Source organism: Cinclus cinclus, chromosome 4, assembly GCF_963662255.1.
Source record: "Cinclus cinclus chromosome 4, bCinCin1.1, whole genome shotgun sequence".
NCBI lineage: Eukaryota > Metazoa > Chordata > Aves > Passeriformes > Cinclidae > Cinclus > Cinclus cinclus.
The window spans coordinates 28,152,008-28,169,563 of NC_085049.1; the positions used below are offsets into that span (position 1 = coordinate 28,152,008).

Here is a 17,556-nt window from a genome sequence, read left to right on the forward strand (position 1 = left end):
AATGCTGTTGATCTGGACTGTGGCATGAGGTATGGGGAGTTTAAATCATGAGGGTGTGATCGCCCAGGGGTTTCTTTGTTCCCTCTTTTGGGATCTCTCTTGATCCCTCTTTAGAGGCATCAAGCTCAAGATACCAAATACCATAATTTACTTCTTGCAATAAACCTATCTAATGAAAATGAGAGCCCAGTGTCTAAAATTTCTGTAACATGAAGATTTCTTACTTTGGATGAAATATTTTGTCTTTCTTATCTAATAAACACATTTTTAGTGTTTGGTTTTCCTGTTTTGCTCAAGTTGGTTACTTCTTAGGGTTTTGTTTTTCTCTTCTATTGTCTCTTTCTCTTGTCATACTCTCAGTCCTCCTGCTTGTGCTTGTCCCATCAGTGCCCCACTACTACTCCTGGTAATGCCCAGTAGTGATGTGTTAAGGCCATTTCTGTGCTATAGAGAGGCTTCATGAGAAATGTCTGCAGAGGTAATTTAGCCACTGGTAAGAAAATTTCAACTACTTTGCAATGTATAGGAAATATATACAAGAAAACACATGTAAGGACATGTTTCTGTCCCAAAAGAAATAGAATTAAAGACAGACAAAACTGTTTTTCATAAGATGTGTGGGACTGTGAAATAAATGCTGCTAGAAGGAAAACTTTTGGTTTGTGCACTTTTGCCCCATTCTCCACAGGGTGACATTAGCAGCAGAACAGGAAAGGTAAGGGAATAAAAATGTCAGCCCACTTCTCTCTGCTTCCCTCCACCTTGGAGTGAAAAATGTTCATGTAATAATTAGACTACTCTTTCAGCATCACTGGGAGTCACTGTCCCCATGGAACAGCTCTAAAAATGTCATTCTCCCTTGAGCTTCTGCTGAGTGAACACTGACCCACTGTAGTTTGTTTTTTCTTACAGGAATGAAACTGTTTTACACCAGTTCTGTTGTCCAGCAGCTGATGCAGAGCAGAAGCCTTCATCTCCAGACTCCTCACCAAGGTGGGAAATTGTTACTGGCAAAACCTTTATTTTTTTCTAATTCTTTATTATCCATCACTGATCTTCCTGCCCCAGACAAAACTCATATATTATGTATGCCAATCCTTCTCCATCCTCCCCTACATCCCATGTTCCCAGCATTGCTGTCCCTCTCTTTTCACTCCCAGAGATTACTGTTTGCACTGTTGTATAATTGCCTGCACCCCCTCCCTGATTTCTACTCACACACACACACAAAATATTTCTTCAGCCTCTCTTCAAACATCCACTTCCATAGACCCACATTAATGCTTGTACTTTTTCTTGCTATATGTGATACTGACACGCATATGCTTCACTCTTCTTCAAATTATTAATCTCACATTATGGGGTTCCTGGACACATGCACTAAAACATTTAAAATACAGCAAAAGTCACCCAAAAAACTCAGGGTTCTGTCTCACACCCTGAGACAAGGTGGGGGAAGCATTTTCACCTGTGTCAAATGGTGTGAGCTTGCCATAACAGCTATAGACAGGTACTATTAACTATGACCAGCTTGTATCCAGTGCAGCCAGATGTGAGGATACAAGCAGTTCTCAGCTCTTCCTCATCAGTGAAAGATGTCAGTGCCAAGACCAAGGGGTCCAAAGAGCTTCAGAGGTATTCAAGATGCATATACTGTATTTAGCTTCCACACTTGGCCTTGTCCCTCTGTTCTTGCCATCTCCTTTCCTTCTCAGAACTTCCTACCCTTACCCCTTATGGACCTACTCTGTTTTTCCAGGCCTCATCGCCCTTCTGAAAACAGCAAAGAGGTTTCTCTTTAAAGATTTCTCTCATCGCACTGCTAGACTTTTACCTCTGACCTTTGGCACCTGTGTAAAAAGCCTGAGTTACTAGCTGGGCTCTGAACAGAACTGGGAACTGAAATTGCAATAGTGAGGCTACAGTATTTTTAAAATTGTATTTCTCTTGTTCTGCTCACCAGAGCAGACCGTGGTTTCTGATTTCCTTCCAAGAAAAAGTGTGAGTGCTGGACAACTGTGAAGAGAACAGGGGTGGGTGGATGTGTATGCTCAGAAGTAGGGTTTGGCCACACTTGGAGACAGGGTAAAGAATCAGGACCTCTCCTGCCCATTTGTGTATGAAGATGGAAGAGTTAACCCCTATGATCTGTCTGTGGTGAGGGCTTTCAGACATTAGTAAAATTTGCATGACAGCCCTGTCATGGCAGATGGGGAGATGCTGTCAAGGAAAAGGAGACAGCAGAGGAGAAAACAGAGATTTCTGTGGTAGGGAAAGCCACCTCTCCCTTACATTTCTGGAGTGAGAGAGTTTTGTTTAAGTTCTCTAGTTTGTCTAGAACTAAGGATCAGTTTTGCCATAGCATTCTATCTTTATATCCTTGACCCTGCCCCTTTCTTGTCCCAACCTCCCTCTTATTTCTGATTATATCCCTTAGTTTCTAGAATGTTCTTATTCTACAAGGCTGTCTGTCATACAGTCTTAAGCTCTAGGATCATTTTTGTCATGTTCTTTGTCAGGCCTTCCTTTTGTCCTGATGATTCCAGAGGCCTGTCTATCCCTTGAGCCTTAGTTTGCCTGTCCTCCTTCTGCTGGGATTTGACAGATAAAATGAAGAAAGAGTGATCACCTGTTTCAGTAATTTGAAAACTTTGGCAAGTTGCGTCCAAAGATGAGCCTGAAAATCATGATTTGGGGATGAATGACAATGACCCCTATGGCATGTTGCATTTGGGCTTCTCAGATCCCAGTACTGATCTATACCTCTCCATTTGATGCCTTTGTAGACTGTCCCACACTGAAGGCCTCATGTACTCCTCACTTTTTTCCCCAGTCTTTCTCATGTTGTTTCCATTTCTAATGCCTCCAAACCCCAACAGCAGTCCTGAATCTGTCTGTGTGTGACACAATATTCTGTGCAGAGATAAAGACGGTCGAAGTCACCATGGCTATTTGAAGGTGAGAAACAGGCACAGAGAGTTATTGAACTCACTGTTGAGTTTTATGCTAGCCATAAAACATCTCCTAGTCTCTGCCAAGTCCTACAGCCTGCCATGGACTTCCTTCATGTCCAAAGTCACATATACAATGCTGTGAGGAAGGCAAAAGAATGTCAGAGAGGGAAAAACACGGAGTCAGCATGGAGCTGATAGCCATCTGGTGTTCTGGAATGGCTAAGTAGGCTTCTAGGAGAAGCTCATCATATCATCTATAGAGTGTGTCTGTCTGAAATATGTTGGTCAGACAGCCTGAATAGGCAATCAGATCCTGGGTGAGCCAAGCATATGAGCTAAATAAGCTCACCAGGGCTCCTGGTGGGAGAGCCTGGTACATAGGGGCTCCCTCTGAAGCTCTTATGAGTTCCACTGAATGGACAGCCAGTCACAAGTGGTGCTGCTGTGAATTCTGATAAACCAGCTCAGGTTTATTCTCTTTTCCCCTTCCTGATGGTTTCCTCTAAATGAGATCAATCCTGTCAGAACTGATGCCACTAATAACCATCAGCCATCTAGTTTTAATTAGAGTTTGCTTCATTAATGCCCCAACTCCTCTCTGCACAGCAGATTAAATAATGTACTTGCAGCTCATTTACACAAACCCCCAAACTGCAAGGCTGAGCTGCAATCCTTTAATTAAACAGCCTGGCTGATCCCTACCGCTGCCTCGGCTCATCAGTCTAAGCCGATTAAAGAGAATAGGGACTAATAAAGAGCATAAACAGGGAAGTGACTCTCAGCTCTTCAAGGGACTTGGAGACTCCAGTGGTGATCAGCTGCTTTCTACTCCTCTGTCAGGAACTGTGCCTCAGCCCACATCCCTTCTGTCTGGGACCTGCAAGAATAGTTCTATTTTCAGCAGGAGCTCAGACTAATCTTGTGGGACAGGAATCCTTTGGGAGACAGTAAAAACACAGCAGAGAAGGATAAAGAGAAGGGACATCAAAACAGTGTGATGAGGGACTGTCTGACTGCAGTCAGAGACCAGCAGAAGCAGTCATGAAGCTCAAGAGAGGAGCAGGAGGAGAAGCAGATGCAGGGAGTAACAGTTAGAGGCTGACTGCCAGGAACAATCTGGGAAAAAAGTTTGTCTCTGCTTGTGGTTTGTGATGGTCATTGCTGTTCTTGTGTCATCTTCCCCAACATTTCTCTGCAAGATTTTTCGCTCTTGCTTTGCTGCTATCTAAAAATGTCTTGGCTTCACATGGATGGGAATGATTAGGAACATGTCAGTGTCTAACCATTCAACAGAAGCCAACTCAATGAGGTGGTTGAGATTATTCCCACTCATCTTGTTCTGCTTTGCTTCACTGACTGCCACAAGCAGAACTAGCCCCCTTCTCTCCTCCAGCATGTGAATTCCCTGTGGGGAAGTTGCAGCTCTGTGAGTTTAGCAATGCAAATTTCCCACCTGATTGCTTAGCTGGGTTGCACCAGCAATTAGCAAAACTGGTGCTATAGGCCATGAATATTAAGAGACAGATATGATCCCAGATTCTGCCAGAATCTCAGAGCCAAGGTATAGGATGAGGTGATGGCAGCAGCAGACAGATTTCTGTTCCTGAATTCTATAGGCTTTCCCATATCAAAAGACAGTATAAATCCTTTACCACTGTCTCCGCTGGACTTGTACATCAGCTTCATGACCATAAGATATCTTGCAGGTTGGGTTTCCATTGGGGATACCAAATATCAGGTTGAGTGACATGAAGAAACTCCAGGGATGGCAGTAGGAGCTAACCCTGCTCCTTTACTGAGGTGCTGATTAGACTCTAATTTAGCCAAACCCTGTAATTTCATGAAGCAATGGCTCTTTTTCTTGCTGGCTTTTGCCTATTAATGGAAGGGTTTCATTCTAGGGATTTGAATAGCCTAGTAATTGCATTTCCCACTTCTCCCAGTCACATAGAGTGGAGACTGGCATCCCAGAACAATGACCTTAAAATGTGTCCAGCAGCAGCCCAGTTCTAAAAGGATTACATACCATTTTCCTTTGTGTGAGGTAATAGGGCTGAGATGAGAAAGATTTGTTTCTATTAGAGTAATGAGAGGAAATGATGGAGTCACAATTGGAGGGAACAGTATATTCATTTCAGTTGCCTTTCACAGGCTTTTCGAAGTCTGCCTCTGTGGCGCTGAATAGGAAATCAGCAGAAAATCACCTCTCCTCCTGTGATGGGAAAAGTTCTACAGAAAACTTTAAGCATCTGAGGCAGGTCTGCTTTGGCAATGGATTTGGGAAGAGCACTGGAGTGGTGAAGCTTTGTGGAAGAAGTGCAGATAAGACCTGACCTGCTTTTAAGGCAAAGGAGACAGAGTTCTCTCAGGAAGAGAGAGGAGTCTTCTGGAAGGGCTTGGATGTGTACTTGGAAGAAGGGCTAGGATCTGAAATAACTTTGGAAAAGTTGGACAAGCTCTGTTCATATTTTCCACACTTTCCAATAGGGAGACTGATGCTTAGATCAGGGTTAAAACATAATTAGTGACACAAATTTGCAAAGTGTATACTTCATGATTGTGGACCAATGAAATTATAACTCAGTATGGTTTAAACTTTGAACCCCTGTGGACTCATTTCTAAAGTGCCTGCTGAATTAGTCACCATAACAAATTGGCTGTTTCCTGGCAGCAGTTAGTGGTAAGGAGACATGTGGACCATTGACTGCTTCTCCAAGCCAGCCTTCCTTGCATTTCTGGAGAAATTCCTTCTTGCCCCACTTGTGACTTACCAAAGTACTGAACTGGAAATGTGTGTTCTTGCTGGAGGAAGTCCTTGGTGCTGGTTGCTCCATTTTTGTATGTGAGAGGCTGATAAGTGGAAGGACAGATTTTGGACAGTTTGTTCAAGCCAAACCTTCCAACATCTTTCTTGATAGCTCTTTGAGCTGCATGAATGTGCTGCGACCTCAGCAGCACATACTTAAAGCCCAGAATCTGATTTCATTTACTTCTGGACATCTCTGTCTCTGACTCTTCATGTCTCTTTACCTAAACTCTGTTTCCATTGAACATGCATTTTTTCTTTGTCCTGTGAAGTCATGTTGGAAGATGTTGGCACAAAGGAGCCATGAATTTTATCCACTGCATAGTCACAGCATCACGTCCCTCTTTGACTCCTCACTGCTGTAGTGCAGGTGCATCTCTCCTTCCACTACAAAGCTCTCACTTTGCCCTTGGGTCACTTCAGGTTCTCTAACAGTTAGATTCTCCTGAGAAATTCCCCAGACCATGTTTGGGCTGTGATTGTAATGTCCCTTAAGGCTGAGGCCCATGAAGCTATTGAGAACTGACCCACTCAAGTGGATGCTCACTCTGGATGTTACTGAAGTACCTTGGTAAACAGGCAGACAGTGATGATTTTCCACCAGTATCCATCACTCTTTAAGCATTACAGTTAAACAACTGAGCTACTCAACATTTTATCCAAACTTGTGGAAGATTGACCTTGACTGTCATGACAAATGCAAATCCAGTTCATGAAATGGGAAATTGTAATTTCTGATTTAGGGTTGCTGGCAGGATATTGTATATAGATTCTAGATGTCAGTGCTTCATCTCATCTCAGAGCTGTTCTGTGGCTTTGGCTCAGGTGTGAAGCATGGTGATGATTCTAGTGTGTATCAAATCAGATCTGTAACCTCCCACTTAAAGAAACCTAACAATTCTGCCTAATTGCCCCCCAGCTGACAGTGTCATGTTCCCACAATTAGTGGGCCGTGGAGGCTGAATTCTTCTCTGATTCTTAATGAAAAAGATTCCAGCTTAATCTTAACAGGATGTGGACATGCCAGTGCAAAGCAAGCCTCTACATCCATGGTCTTGTGTACTCTTAAGGACAAATGACCATATACAAAGCTCATGAATCTGACTTCTTTCACTCCCCTCAAAGTCCTCCAGAGCACTGCTTTTAAAAACACGCATAAGTTTGAGCAATATTTCTGCTTTGCTAGCACATCCTGTTTGTGCTTCTCATTTCTTTTCCTTATTGAGGTCATGGGCATGAAGTGAAGATTTCTTTTTTATTGCTTCTTAACAGCTCATCTCTTATTCTTCTATCCCTGTAGACTTAATAATCCTGTTCCAGACAGTGCAATTGGAGGTTGCAGGGAAGCTGCAAACAGACAGAGATGGGCCAGCAAAGTTCACATAAATATTCCCCCAGCTCACAGTTTTCAGAGTTTTGATTTCAGTCTGACACAAAGATGTGGGCCAAGAGTAATGTCTAGACCCAGAGTTGATCTCTTTCTAAGCTTAGGAGTGAGCAGATTCCTCACTTTTTATGGGAATTTTGTAGTTTTGTATAGCAGCTTCAGTTGCTTTGCAGGAGCCTAAGTCCAGAATCACAAAGATGTTTAATGAATGTAAATTTAGGGTAAATACAGAAACACTTGGAATTATAAGTGAAAAATATTTTAGAAAACAACCTTAACATCATAGTTACGGACAACCTTGGGAATCTCTTGCAGGGAGGTATAGTTGGGAAATCTTCTGGTACTAGGACCTGGGAGGAATCTTTCTGGAAGCATCCAAAGAAACAGGAGGTCAGTTTCAGATGCATCGTCTCAGTCCTGTAAAGGACCTCCACCAGGACATATTGGCACTCTCTCCCACACAGGCATTTCCCTGCTCTTCTCCAACAGCTGGTGCAGCTACTTTCAGGCAAGTGTGGAGAACATGAGGGTGGGGAAGTAAAGTGACGAGTAGACTGGCTCTTCAACAGGAAAAAAAAATATTTCTAGTGGAATCTGGAGTCTCTCTGTTACATAGGTTGGTTTGCTTGCCTCTATCAACACCTTTCTTTGGGAAGGTGGAAGATGCTAGGAGAGAGAGGCTGAAGAAAACACACTTGAAGTATCCTATTTTGAAACTGCAAAGATGCCCATGAGACACATTTTCTGAGAGCCTGAAGCTGTATCCAGCCATTGCCTGGCCAAATGTTCTTCCAGCTCTTTATTTTCCCTGTTTCTGTCGCTTTTGTGGGTCCTGCCCTAGAGGAATTTAGAGTTGGATTCAAGTGCTTTTCTCCCATATGTGCCAATACTTGCTCTTTCTGGGGCCATGGCAATATGTGTGAAAGAGGATCAATCACAGCCAACTTTGCAGCTGTGGGAGCCACTTTCAGCAGCTGAGATCAGTTAGTGGCATTTATACCAGGCAGTTCACCCTGGCTTGCAGATCATCCTAATGTTCTCTCTCCTATACTACAAAGAATTTCTTGCCCATACCATGGCAGCTTTTTGGTACCAGGCCAGGAGAATGCCACATAAACACCTGCACTATCCTGTGTTTTCTGTGTGATAAAGCTACATACATGCATGAGAAGAAGCTGTGCCAGCCTTGGAAATTGCCCTGTATCTTAACGCTAGAAAATGGGCACAGATGCTTTGTAAAATAATGGCAGATGGACCGTGGTAGAGCTCACACCATTCAAACTAATCTTCTGCTAGTACTGTCTGACCTGATCTGTGTCAGTCAAGATGCACCCACCCTCAAAATGGAGCCATTCCAGACCTTTTGTACACCAAGGTGTGCTCTGTTGAACTTGACAGGTGTTTTCTGTGGACCCTCTGTCCACGTGCTTGTTAATGGCTTACAAGGCAGAGACAGATAGGGCAAAGAGATGGAAAAAGAGAGTCAAGGAGAAAGAAAGGGAGAGACATATTCATCCCAACAAATGTTATAGGGCTACAGGAGGAGGAATGGATGGCAGACATACTATACAGAGAAAAAGAATAACAGGAGAGAAGGAACCGGAAAAGCAGAAAGATAAAAAATAGTGTAAATGAAAGAAGGAACTGTAGGGAACAAGAACACATGAGCAGGAGATAAATGAGCAGGCCTCTTGGCTGGAATAATCCTGTTCATGCCAGCATTCTTTGGCAGTGACACAATGAGGCTGTGGCCTTTTATTACACATTTTCTTGTAGTGTGATGTCAATCCAAAGGCCTTTGTCTTTTTGGTGCTCTGCAACACTAACTCACTTCTATGAAGGTTCATCTTCTGGTCAGCCCTATGGGACAGGCTCTGTGCTCAGATACACTAAACTCTCCCCTTGGAAAAACATATCTGTGCACTAGAATTCCTTCTCCTGCATGTGGCTCTAGCAGATTTTAATATGCTTCAGGAAGAACTGAAGAGTCTGAAATGCTGAAGAGGAGTACAGTGTACAGCTGCTCAGGCCAGTCTGAGATGTGGAAACAGAAGTAGAGAGCTGAGGGAGTGCATGCAAAAAAGTTGGGAGATATTTTGGACTGTCATCTCACCTGTTCAAGAACTGCAGAATAGCCAGACACTACTCCATCTTCTGTGAGAAAACATCATCCTGAAGAAAAGTGTCATGAACAGGATATGAGTTCATTGAGATTTTTCTTGTGAGACTATGAAACCTAATTGTGGCCACATCACTTGGAGGTGTGTTTCACTAAGTTTTAACCACTTCTGCTTGGCACCTCGATTCTTTAGAGACACACAGGTTGTACCACCATCCCACTGGAAACTAATTGCCTGGTGATTGGAGCTGTGTGTTACCTTTGTTGTATCCTACACTGCTTTTCTGTAAGCAGGCTATGATGCCATTATTTTTGTCTGTGTATCTGGGTTGCCTGCAATATTTCTCGTTCCCTCTTTTGCAGAAAAGGGAAAAATGGGGATAGGCTACCCTATGTACACACTGCTAGTGCTTTTTTCCACATGCCTCCAGAGGTGATTGGCAAAATATAAACAATTCCTGTAATTTCCCAGAATGCACTGATGTGAGAGTGGTAGGTTGAGATGCACAAACCAGAATGGTGCAGAATGGTGTTGTGAAAAGTATCTGTGTTGTTACAGCACAACTGGATGTGATAAGGATGTTATAGAATGTCCTAAAATAGAGCATATTAGCTTAGTCCCTCCACTGAGGAAGGTGCAATCCACAGGAATAAAGCCATTTATAACACCAGCCAAGACACTGCTCAACAACACAGTAGGATTGGTAGAGTCTAGGCAAACTTCATGGGTTTTTTTATGATCTTGCCCCAAAAGTTCTATGTTTGAGTATAGAGAATAGGGGTAGGAATAATTTCTGTTCCTCATAGGTAAGAAAAGTTGAGGTGCCATAGGGAAAACTGAGCTTGTGTGACCAAATGTGTAAGTTGCTAAGTCATCCTGTTTTCCAAATGGGAATGAAAAAAAGATAGAAAAAGAAATGGGACCTCAGGGAAGAAATGTGACATGAAGTGGATCAGAGTGTAAGTGAAGCAGCAGAGACAAAATAGGTTAAAAACCAGAAAAGTAGAGCTTTGTGCCTACTGCGTAAGGCTGTGGGGGTGGTCACTGCATTGGGAAAAGGAGGAAGGAATGCTAACCCTGCTGTTTCTATCTTGGTCTTCAGCCAAAGGGCAGTGCAAGCCTCTAGATCTGAACACAGTGGCAAAGTTAAAATATGGATAAAGCTGGTGAATGCTGTTTGCATTGTCTGTCTTGAGAGAGATGGTGATTTCCAGCTGTGTTCCTCTTTATGTTGAGGAGAACAAGGCTTCTTTCTGTTTGGTTTGATACAAGCAATGACTTTCTACTGGGTGCAGTAATCACAAGAGATGAAATAGCTGACATACTTCAGAAGAGAAACAAAATTTATCTAAGTTACACCAAGATCTACCTGTGAAGTGGCTCACTCACTGCCTTCACAAGTCAATGACCCTGATCCCTTAGGAAAGAACCCAGAAGTGCAGTCCAACCTAGAGTCCACCACAGCAGGTAGAAAAAGAAGACTGCAGAAGCCCTTGGCTAGGTTTATAAATGCCAAGAGCCATGTCCCTCACCCAGCTCACTGCTAGACTGGGAGAGAAATGGGCTGAGGGACATGCAAGCTTGCCTTCTCTTGTAGAGGCTCTGCTGCTTCCCAGTCCTGAATTCGTCTCATTTTAGCAGTGAAATTCTATCTTCTGCATGATTGCACCGGCAGGCTTTTATCAGTGAATTTGGTGATGTTCTAACCTGCCTCAGGGATGGGGAGCCAAGAGATCTGACTCAAAGTGGCAGAAAGACTGCTGCTGAGAAGCCAAGTTTCTCTTTCCTGGGGTGCTGAGTGGGCAGTTACACTAATGCAGGATGCCATCTGGTTTTTCTTTCTTTAAAAGGTCGTGTTTACCAACATCGCAGAGGCAAGAGAGGTCTGGGGTTAAAATAAAAGTAATTAAGTTAGTTCTTCCTGTAGAGGAAAACCTCCTATGCCTTCAGTGTCCACTCAGTGCTCTTCACACCTCAGTGAAGCACAGGTGCCCTGTTCAAAGCAGCCACAAATGACCTTGTCTGCAGTGCCAGGCTGTGAGACTTGTGTGTAACCTGCAGAGACAGTACAGCAACCAGCCCAGGGTGCCAAGTCCCAGGATGTGACAGGCAGCTCAGAAAGGGGCTCCATTTCCTAAGCTGAGCCTTGTGCTCTGCAGCTGGTGAAACAGGAGGCATGGATGGGAAGAGGAAAAAGGGGTATGCTAGAGAGGTGGCCCAAGTGACATTCTGAGATGTCATCCAGACACATGTAGGAACTGTAAGAAAAAAACTACGACACACCACCCTGCACAGCCAGCCTTGCACCATGAACACCACTTCTCATATTGTGAAAGCTGCCTTAGCTATTCCAGGCCACCTCTGGAGGAGCCTGTCTGTCCTCTTGGAAAACCAGAAATTTTAGTCCTCTGTCATGGGGAGCCAGGCCCTCAGACTGACAGCCAGCCCAGTCTGACACCTGAACAATCATCTTTGCACCAGGAAGGCATGGGGTACTTCAGAAATACTTACTTCCTGTAATGCTGCTCTGTAGCAAAAAGCACAACACCACAACAGCGTGGGAATTACACAGCACAAGGGGATCAAGTGTAAAGACTAAATCTGAAACGAAGGCCCTGACTTTGGCATGTTGGTCCCTGTGGGACAGGAGGCTCTTGCTAGTATTATTACATTCTCTGTCTGCTTAATGTACATCTCACCCAAACCACTTCAAGTGATGCTGAAAAGATGTTGCCTGGTTCAGTCTGTGCTAAAGGATGTTAAACTTAATTGATTTCCAATATATTTACTGTACCATGCTGTCAAATCTATTTTACAGGTGCACATGCCAGACCTTTTATGAAATAAGTAATATATTCTAGGATGGGCAATGAGCTTGGCTACTTACTATTAATTCCTCTTGGGTAAAACTAGTGTGAGAAGATGGCTTCATGCCACTGCTTTGCAAGGTGTTATGTGAATGTAGACAAAATCAGAATCTTGTTCCTATATTTGTCTTTGTTGGAGGAGACTGTCTGAGAAAACTGCAGCTTGGCTGGCAGGGGATGATTTGCCAAGATCAAGTTCCAAGTTCCCTGCCTTTCTGGTGGGAGAGACTTTTGCCTTCCATCAGTTTCAACAGGCTCTCAGAAAGCATTGCCTCCAAATGACCCTAAAACTTGAAATTATAAGCAAATCAGAAAAACTTTTTATGCACTCAGGCCCCCTGCGTGTCAGAAATCTCTGAACTTTATAAAGATCCCATAAATTACCAAGCCTTCCTCAGCCATTTTTTTCCCCATTGAATTCTGATGAACCTATTCACATTATGGGTGTTCTCAGGGAACACTGAAGTGAAATAAACTGAAAAGGCATTTTGGACCCTGCTAAGTCAGCAGTTGATTTTGTTGCATTCTTTTGGTTTTTTTTGCTGAGCAGGGAAGCCTAGAAAAGCCAGAGGGAGCACAGGTTCTTGCAGACTTGGGGTGTGGACTCCATTCTCCTGGCATTAACTAGTGAACTCTTTTTCTAATTCTCTATGTTGTATTTTATAGGGTTTATTTTATTCTGACATCTCTGAAACTTTGAAGTCTCATATAAGTCTAAGGCCATGAGAGGCAATTAATCAGGCCATTAATCACTTACAGCAATTTAAGAATGGTATATGTACAATAACCAACCAATCCTCATAAGGAGCACTGTAAAATGGATTCATAAATTTTTGTGGTCGTTCACAATTAATCCAGGTAGCCTTGGCCTCAGTTACAGGTCACAATCCTGCTCACTGACTTTGAATACCATGAAGAAGGCATTTGGTAAGTTATACATGGGAAACAGAAAGATGGTCTTCTCTTGGAGCGACACAGGGATGCAAAAAAGAGCTAAGATTAGCTTCTACATTACTTTTGTAACACCTCATAGCCATATCTTCCTTCTGTGTGATCAGCTAGACCTTTTTGCATAACCATTGCACCTGGCAACAAGAACATCCTCTTCTTCAGTGTCTGGTTTCTTAAACCACTCAACAAATCCAGAGGTACCACTGCTATTTTCTGTTACTCTGTCATTGCTCTTATTAATTTGCTTTTTCTTTTCCTTGGAAAAGGAGAAAAGGTGCAAAGAGGTGGGTTTTGTGTGATGACCACGCGGGAACTCTGTAGCCCTGAAGTGATCACTGAGAAAGCTCAGCTTTAATTTCTTACAGGACTAGAATTATTTGCCTTGAGAAGAGTTGTTCTTCTGGTTCGTGAGCCCTCTTTAGCCACTCAGCCACTCAAACACTTTTCTGAGAGCTCTGAAAATTCCTCTCAGACCATGAACTGATTCTGGTATTTGACAGTGGTGCAATAGAATGTTGGACACACATCCAACCTGTGTGTTCCTGCCTGCAGGTCTGCCTTGAAATTGCCTTGAAATATTTGAGGGGAAGGAGCTGCATGCTGTTTCTCAAGTCATAATGTATGGGAATGTCTAAACCTGACAGTCAGGATGCAATAGATGACCATGGTTCACCTCCACAGTTATCAATTAGAAGTGCAGATCCTTTCCCAGTTGTAACATGTATTTCCAACAGTGAAGAGGTGATGAGGAGTATGCAAGGAAGTGCAACATCCTGGTGTTGTAGCAAGTGCAAAGCAGTCATATCTCTCCCAGGACAGACAGTGACACAACAGTTCTGTGCAGACATGGGGAGCTGATATTGCTAGAAATGGGCAAATGGCTTCTCCAGCTTGATAATTTAGTGTCACTGATTTGGTCTTTATGCTTCCAAAAGAGCAGGGAGGGAGAAAAAAAAGAGTAATAACAATTGCTCACTATTATAACATTTCTCCTCCATCTCCCCTCATCCTTCCCTTACTCTTATCCTTATATAAAAACTTCCTGAGAAACCTGCACATAAAAGCTAAGTATCAGAAGTCTGATTTACTTGTGCTAAATAAAACTATTTATGACTGCCAGCTGAATTGTCTCAGTGAGAGCTTTTTCACCATCTTGCCTTCCTGAAACAAGTACTGGGATTTAGCTCACAACCCTGATATTTCTGTTTTGAAATGCTAGACTAGGGATGGTACTTTATATGAGCCCTGAGTCAGATTGTCTGTGGTAACCATTTCTGTTAACAAACCTGTCTGCAGCAGGCATATACAAGTCAGCAGTGCAAATGAACAGAACGTACCTGAAACACAAGAGATATTTTTCACAGCAGATGGAATCTGTTTGTAACAGTGACTAGGCTCGTTATGGGTCATAAAAGTCATACAGGAACATCTAGGAAGAAGAGAATAACTGAATTTACAGTCTTCCTTCTTACCTGATTGCAAGCGATTTACATTAATATTGCAACTTTGAACCGAACAGAGTTCAAAGAAATTACAAATCTTCTCAACCTGATTGTATGACTATAAAAGCTGTGAATAATGGAGGCATGTGATACTTGAGGACAGCAAGTAAAGAACACTTTAACTACAGCTGAAACTGCAGGGGTTATGCTGGGATTCAAACTAAATTGACCTAGTTGGAGTTTGGCCGGGACTTTGGGATTCACACCTTAGACTCTGTGTGGGACTTTTAATTATTACAGTTGGTTAGACCAATTTTCTCATCCAAGAACCAGTACATACAATAGCTCCATTCCCTTTTTTCATCCCACAGCCAAGGAATCTGACTGCTTACTGGCCAAGGGAAAGCAAGTGAATGCCCCTAGTATGCTTAATAACATTTTTTTCCCCCAGAGATCTTTCATGCTGTACTTTCTTTCCTTGCCCTACTTAGTTTTTTTACTTTTTTTGTTTGTTTTGTTTTGTTTTGTTTTTGTTACTGTGATTATACTAGCTCCTGAGCCTTCTGTGTTAACAATTTTGTTACCAACAGAAATCAACTGTGTCACTCAGGACAGAGAAAAAAACCTCAGGATTATTAAGTTTTTATTTATTTCATTTAGCATCCATTTTGATCTTTAGCAGTGTATTTTATTTTTTTATTTGGGGTTTCATCAGTCATTGCTACTAGAGAACAAAGAATAGGCCTTCCCAAAACACTTCCTCAGAAACAGATTCAAGATGAGAGTAAGCCTGGCAGAAATACAACTTCGGTAAGTGGAACCATAGGGCTGTAATGGTAACATTGAGACTGCTAATCAAAAGCAGTCTTTACCCCTTTTTTCCACTGCTTATAAATCACTGAAGTTACCACTGAAGCTAAAAAGTTCCCAGGTTTGTTCAAAGGTGAAGTAAGTCTGCTTTTTTTTCTTCCCCCCCAGATTTTTTTTCACACTAAAAGAACTTAAAAATGGTTCAATGATTCAGCCATTTTAATTTCACCCCCCCCCCCCCCCAACAGAACACATAGAAACTATTCTCACTTCAGCAGGAGTGTTTGCTATTGCATTCTGGATTGCACCACAGCCAAATCAGCACGGGGTTAAAATGTTTATATCTAGCCTAAAAACATCTAGCTGAAAAATGCCTTTGAGTGCTCCAATGGAACCTGATTTTGATTTGACTAAATTTTGACCCTGAGGAAATTCCACGCATAAGCACAATTCATTCTGTATGGCTGTATCCTCTGGGCTCAGAGCATGCATGGAGGAGGAAGGCAAGGTTAATGTGTTTGTGTGCTTAGCTGATGTCCTTGTCCCAGCAGAGAGTCTTTAGAGGCCTCAGTAATGCCCTGGGAGAGCAGTGCTGAGGTGGGTGGTGCTGCTCACACATCTGTGAATAGTCCTTGCAGTCTTAGGGCCCTCCTGTGTCTTGAGGAATTACCTCAATGCCTAATGAGGTTAAAGGAGGCTTCTTGAGCATTTTGGATTGGTCCAACAGCCTGTTGTTGGACCCTCATCGGCCAGGGTCAGAATTGGGTGTGGTGAGGGTACCTAGGGTCAGACACAGCCTCATCAGTAGGTCCGTGGTGATGGGGCAGGTCCAAATTATGGAGTCAGCCTTCAGGGTCCAGATCAAGCGTGTCCATGGCCACTTAAGGGGAAAGTTGTGGCAGGGCTGGAGATCAGCCCTGGTGGCTCCAGGCTGTGGGGAGTAGCTGGGGAACCTTCATGTCTGGAAATATTTAAGACCCGCCTGGAAAAGGCTCAGATCAACCTTATCTGCCTCTGAAAATGGCCCTTCTTTGAGCAGGGTGTTGGAGAAGAGACATCCAGCCTTCCCTCCCAGTCTAGGCTAGTCTGATTCTACTGAGCCTGCTGGTTTTACTTCTGTATTGGCAGTGGATGCAGGATATTCTGTCACTGTGAATGTTACTCACTCAGGCTCTACACAGTGTGTGACAGAAAACCAAGCAGCAAGATGCACCTACCGGAGGTGACATCCTCCTTAGAGAGCAGTGGGACTGAGCACTGAAAACTCTTACACACACTCCATGTTCTACCCAGAGCAGCCAGTGAAGTCCTCAGAAAAACACTGAAAATGTGATCAAATCTATGTCACCTGATCATCCCTTAGGCTGAGGATAAAAATTGCTGCTCTGCTGGTTAAAATCCAAATGGGTATAACAGGGGCTGGCCATAAAAATGCTACAGTGAGATATGTATGTCCTTTAGTAAGATTTCCTGCAATGTGGATAGACAAAGAAAAGAAAGAATTAAAAATAAAGAGTTAAAAATATCTTTAGGTGTAGAGAAAATTGTAGCATCAGGAATAGAACAACGCAAATTTTGACAAGGTGTTCAACCTAAAAGAACAGTTTTATGCCTCATTTTAATGTATTTCCTGATGATGAGTATGCAAAGATGTAATTTTAATATGCTTCGACAAAGTTGGTTATATAGCATTTATGTGAGACTGATTTCTTCTGTGAATTTTTTTTAAAGTCTAATTGGTGACTATAGGCATGTGTATAAAAGAAGAAACTTTCTAAATTTAAATCCTTCATCTTTCTTAATTCTGAAATTGTGGTAGCATCTGGCTCATCAAGATTTGGAGCCTTCTTAGAAAATGTGGGAAAATTTCTAAATTTGAGTGTTAATCTATTGAACAGAAAATTTGCCATTGGAGAGAATAAACTTCTACTAGTACTTCTAAAGTATGAGTAAATGTGAAAAAGTGCTCAGAAGCTTAGGAAGCAAAGTCTATTTACAGCTAGAAGATTTGGAGTCTTAAGGGCTTACAGCATTTTTTAAAATAAGTAATAAGCTTTTAAATAATTTGGGCACTACATAAAATCATATCTAATTTCCCCCTTTTTTTCTCTGATATCAACACAAATCATAAAATTATTTAGAATCTAGTTGATAGCAGAACTGGTTTTATGTGGAACAAATCCAAGAGAAAGAGATGTGTTTCAGAAATGAATGAAATA

The 17,556-nt window shown here is 42.5% G+C and overlaps 1 protein-coding gene across 1 annotated transcript in view; it reads left to right on the forward strand.

Annotated features, from left to right (window-relative positions):
* The window catches only part of IQSEC3 (IQ motif and Sec7 domain ArfGEF 3), a 91,105-nt gene that overhangs the window by 40,250 nt on the left and 33,299 nt on the right, over positions 1–17,556 (forward strand). Inside the window, exon 2 of the mRNA XM_062490988.1 lies at positions 913–993. Within this exon, the coding sequence (XP_062346972.1) occupies positions 913–993 (81 nt within the window). The remainder of the gene's footprint in view (positions 1–912; positions 994–17,556) is intronic.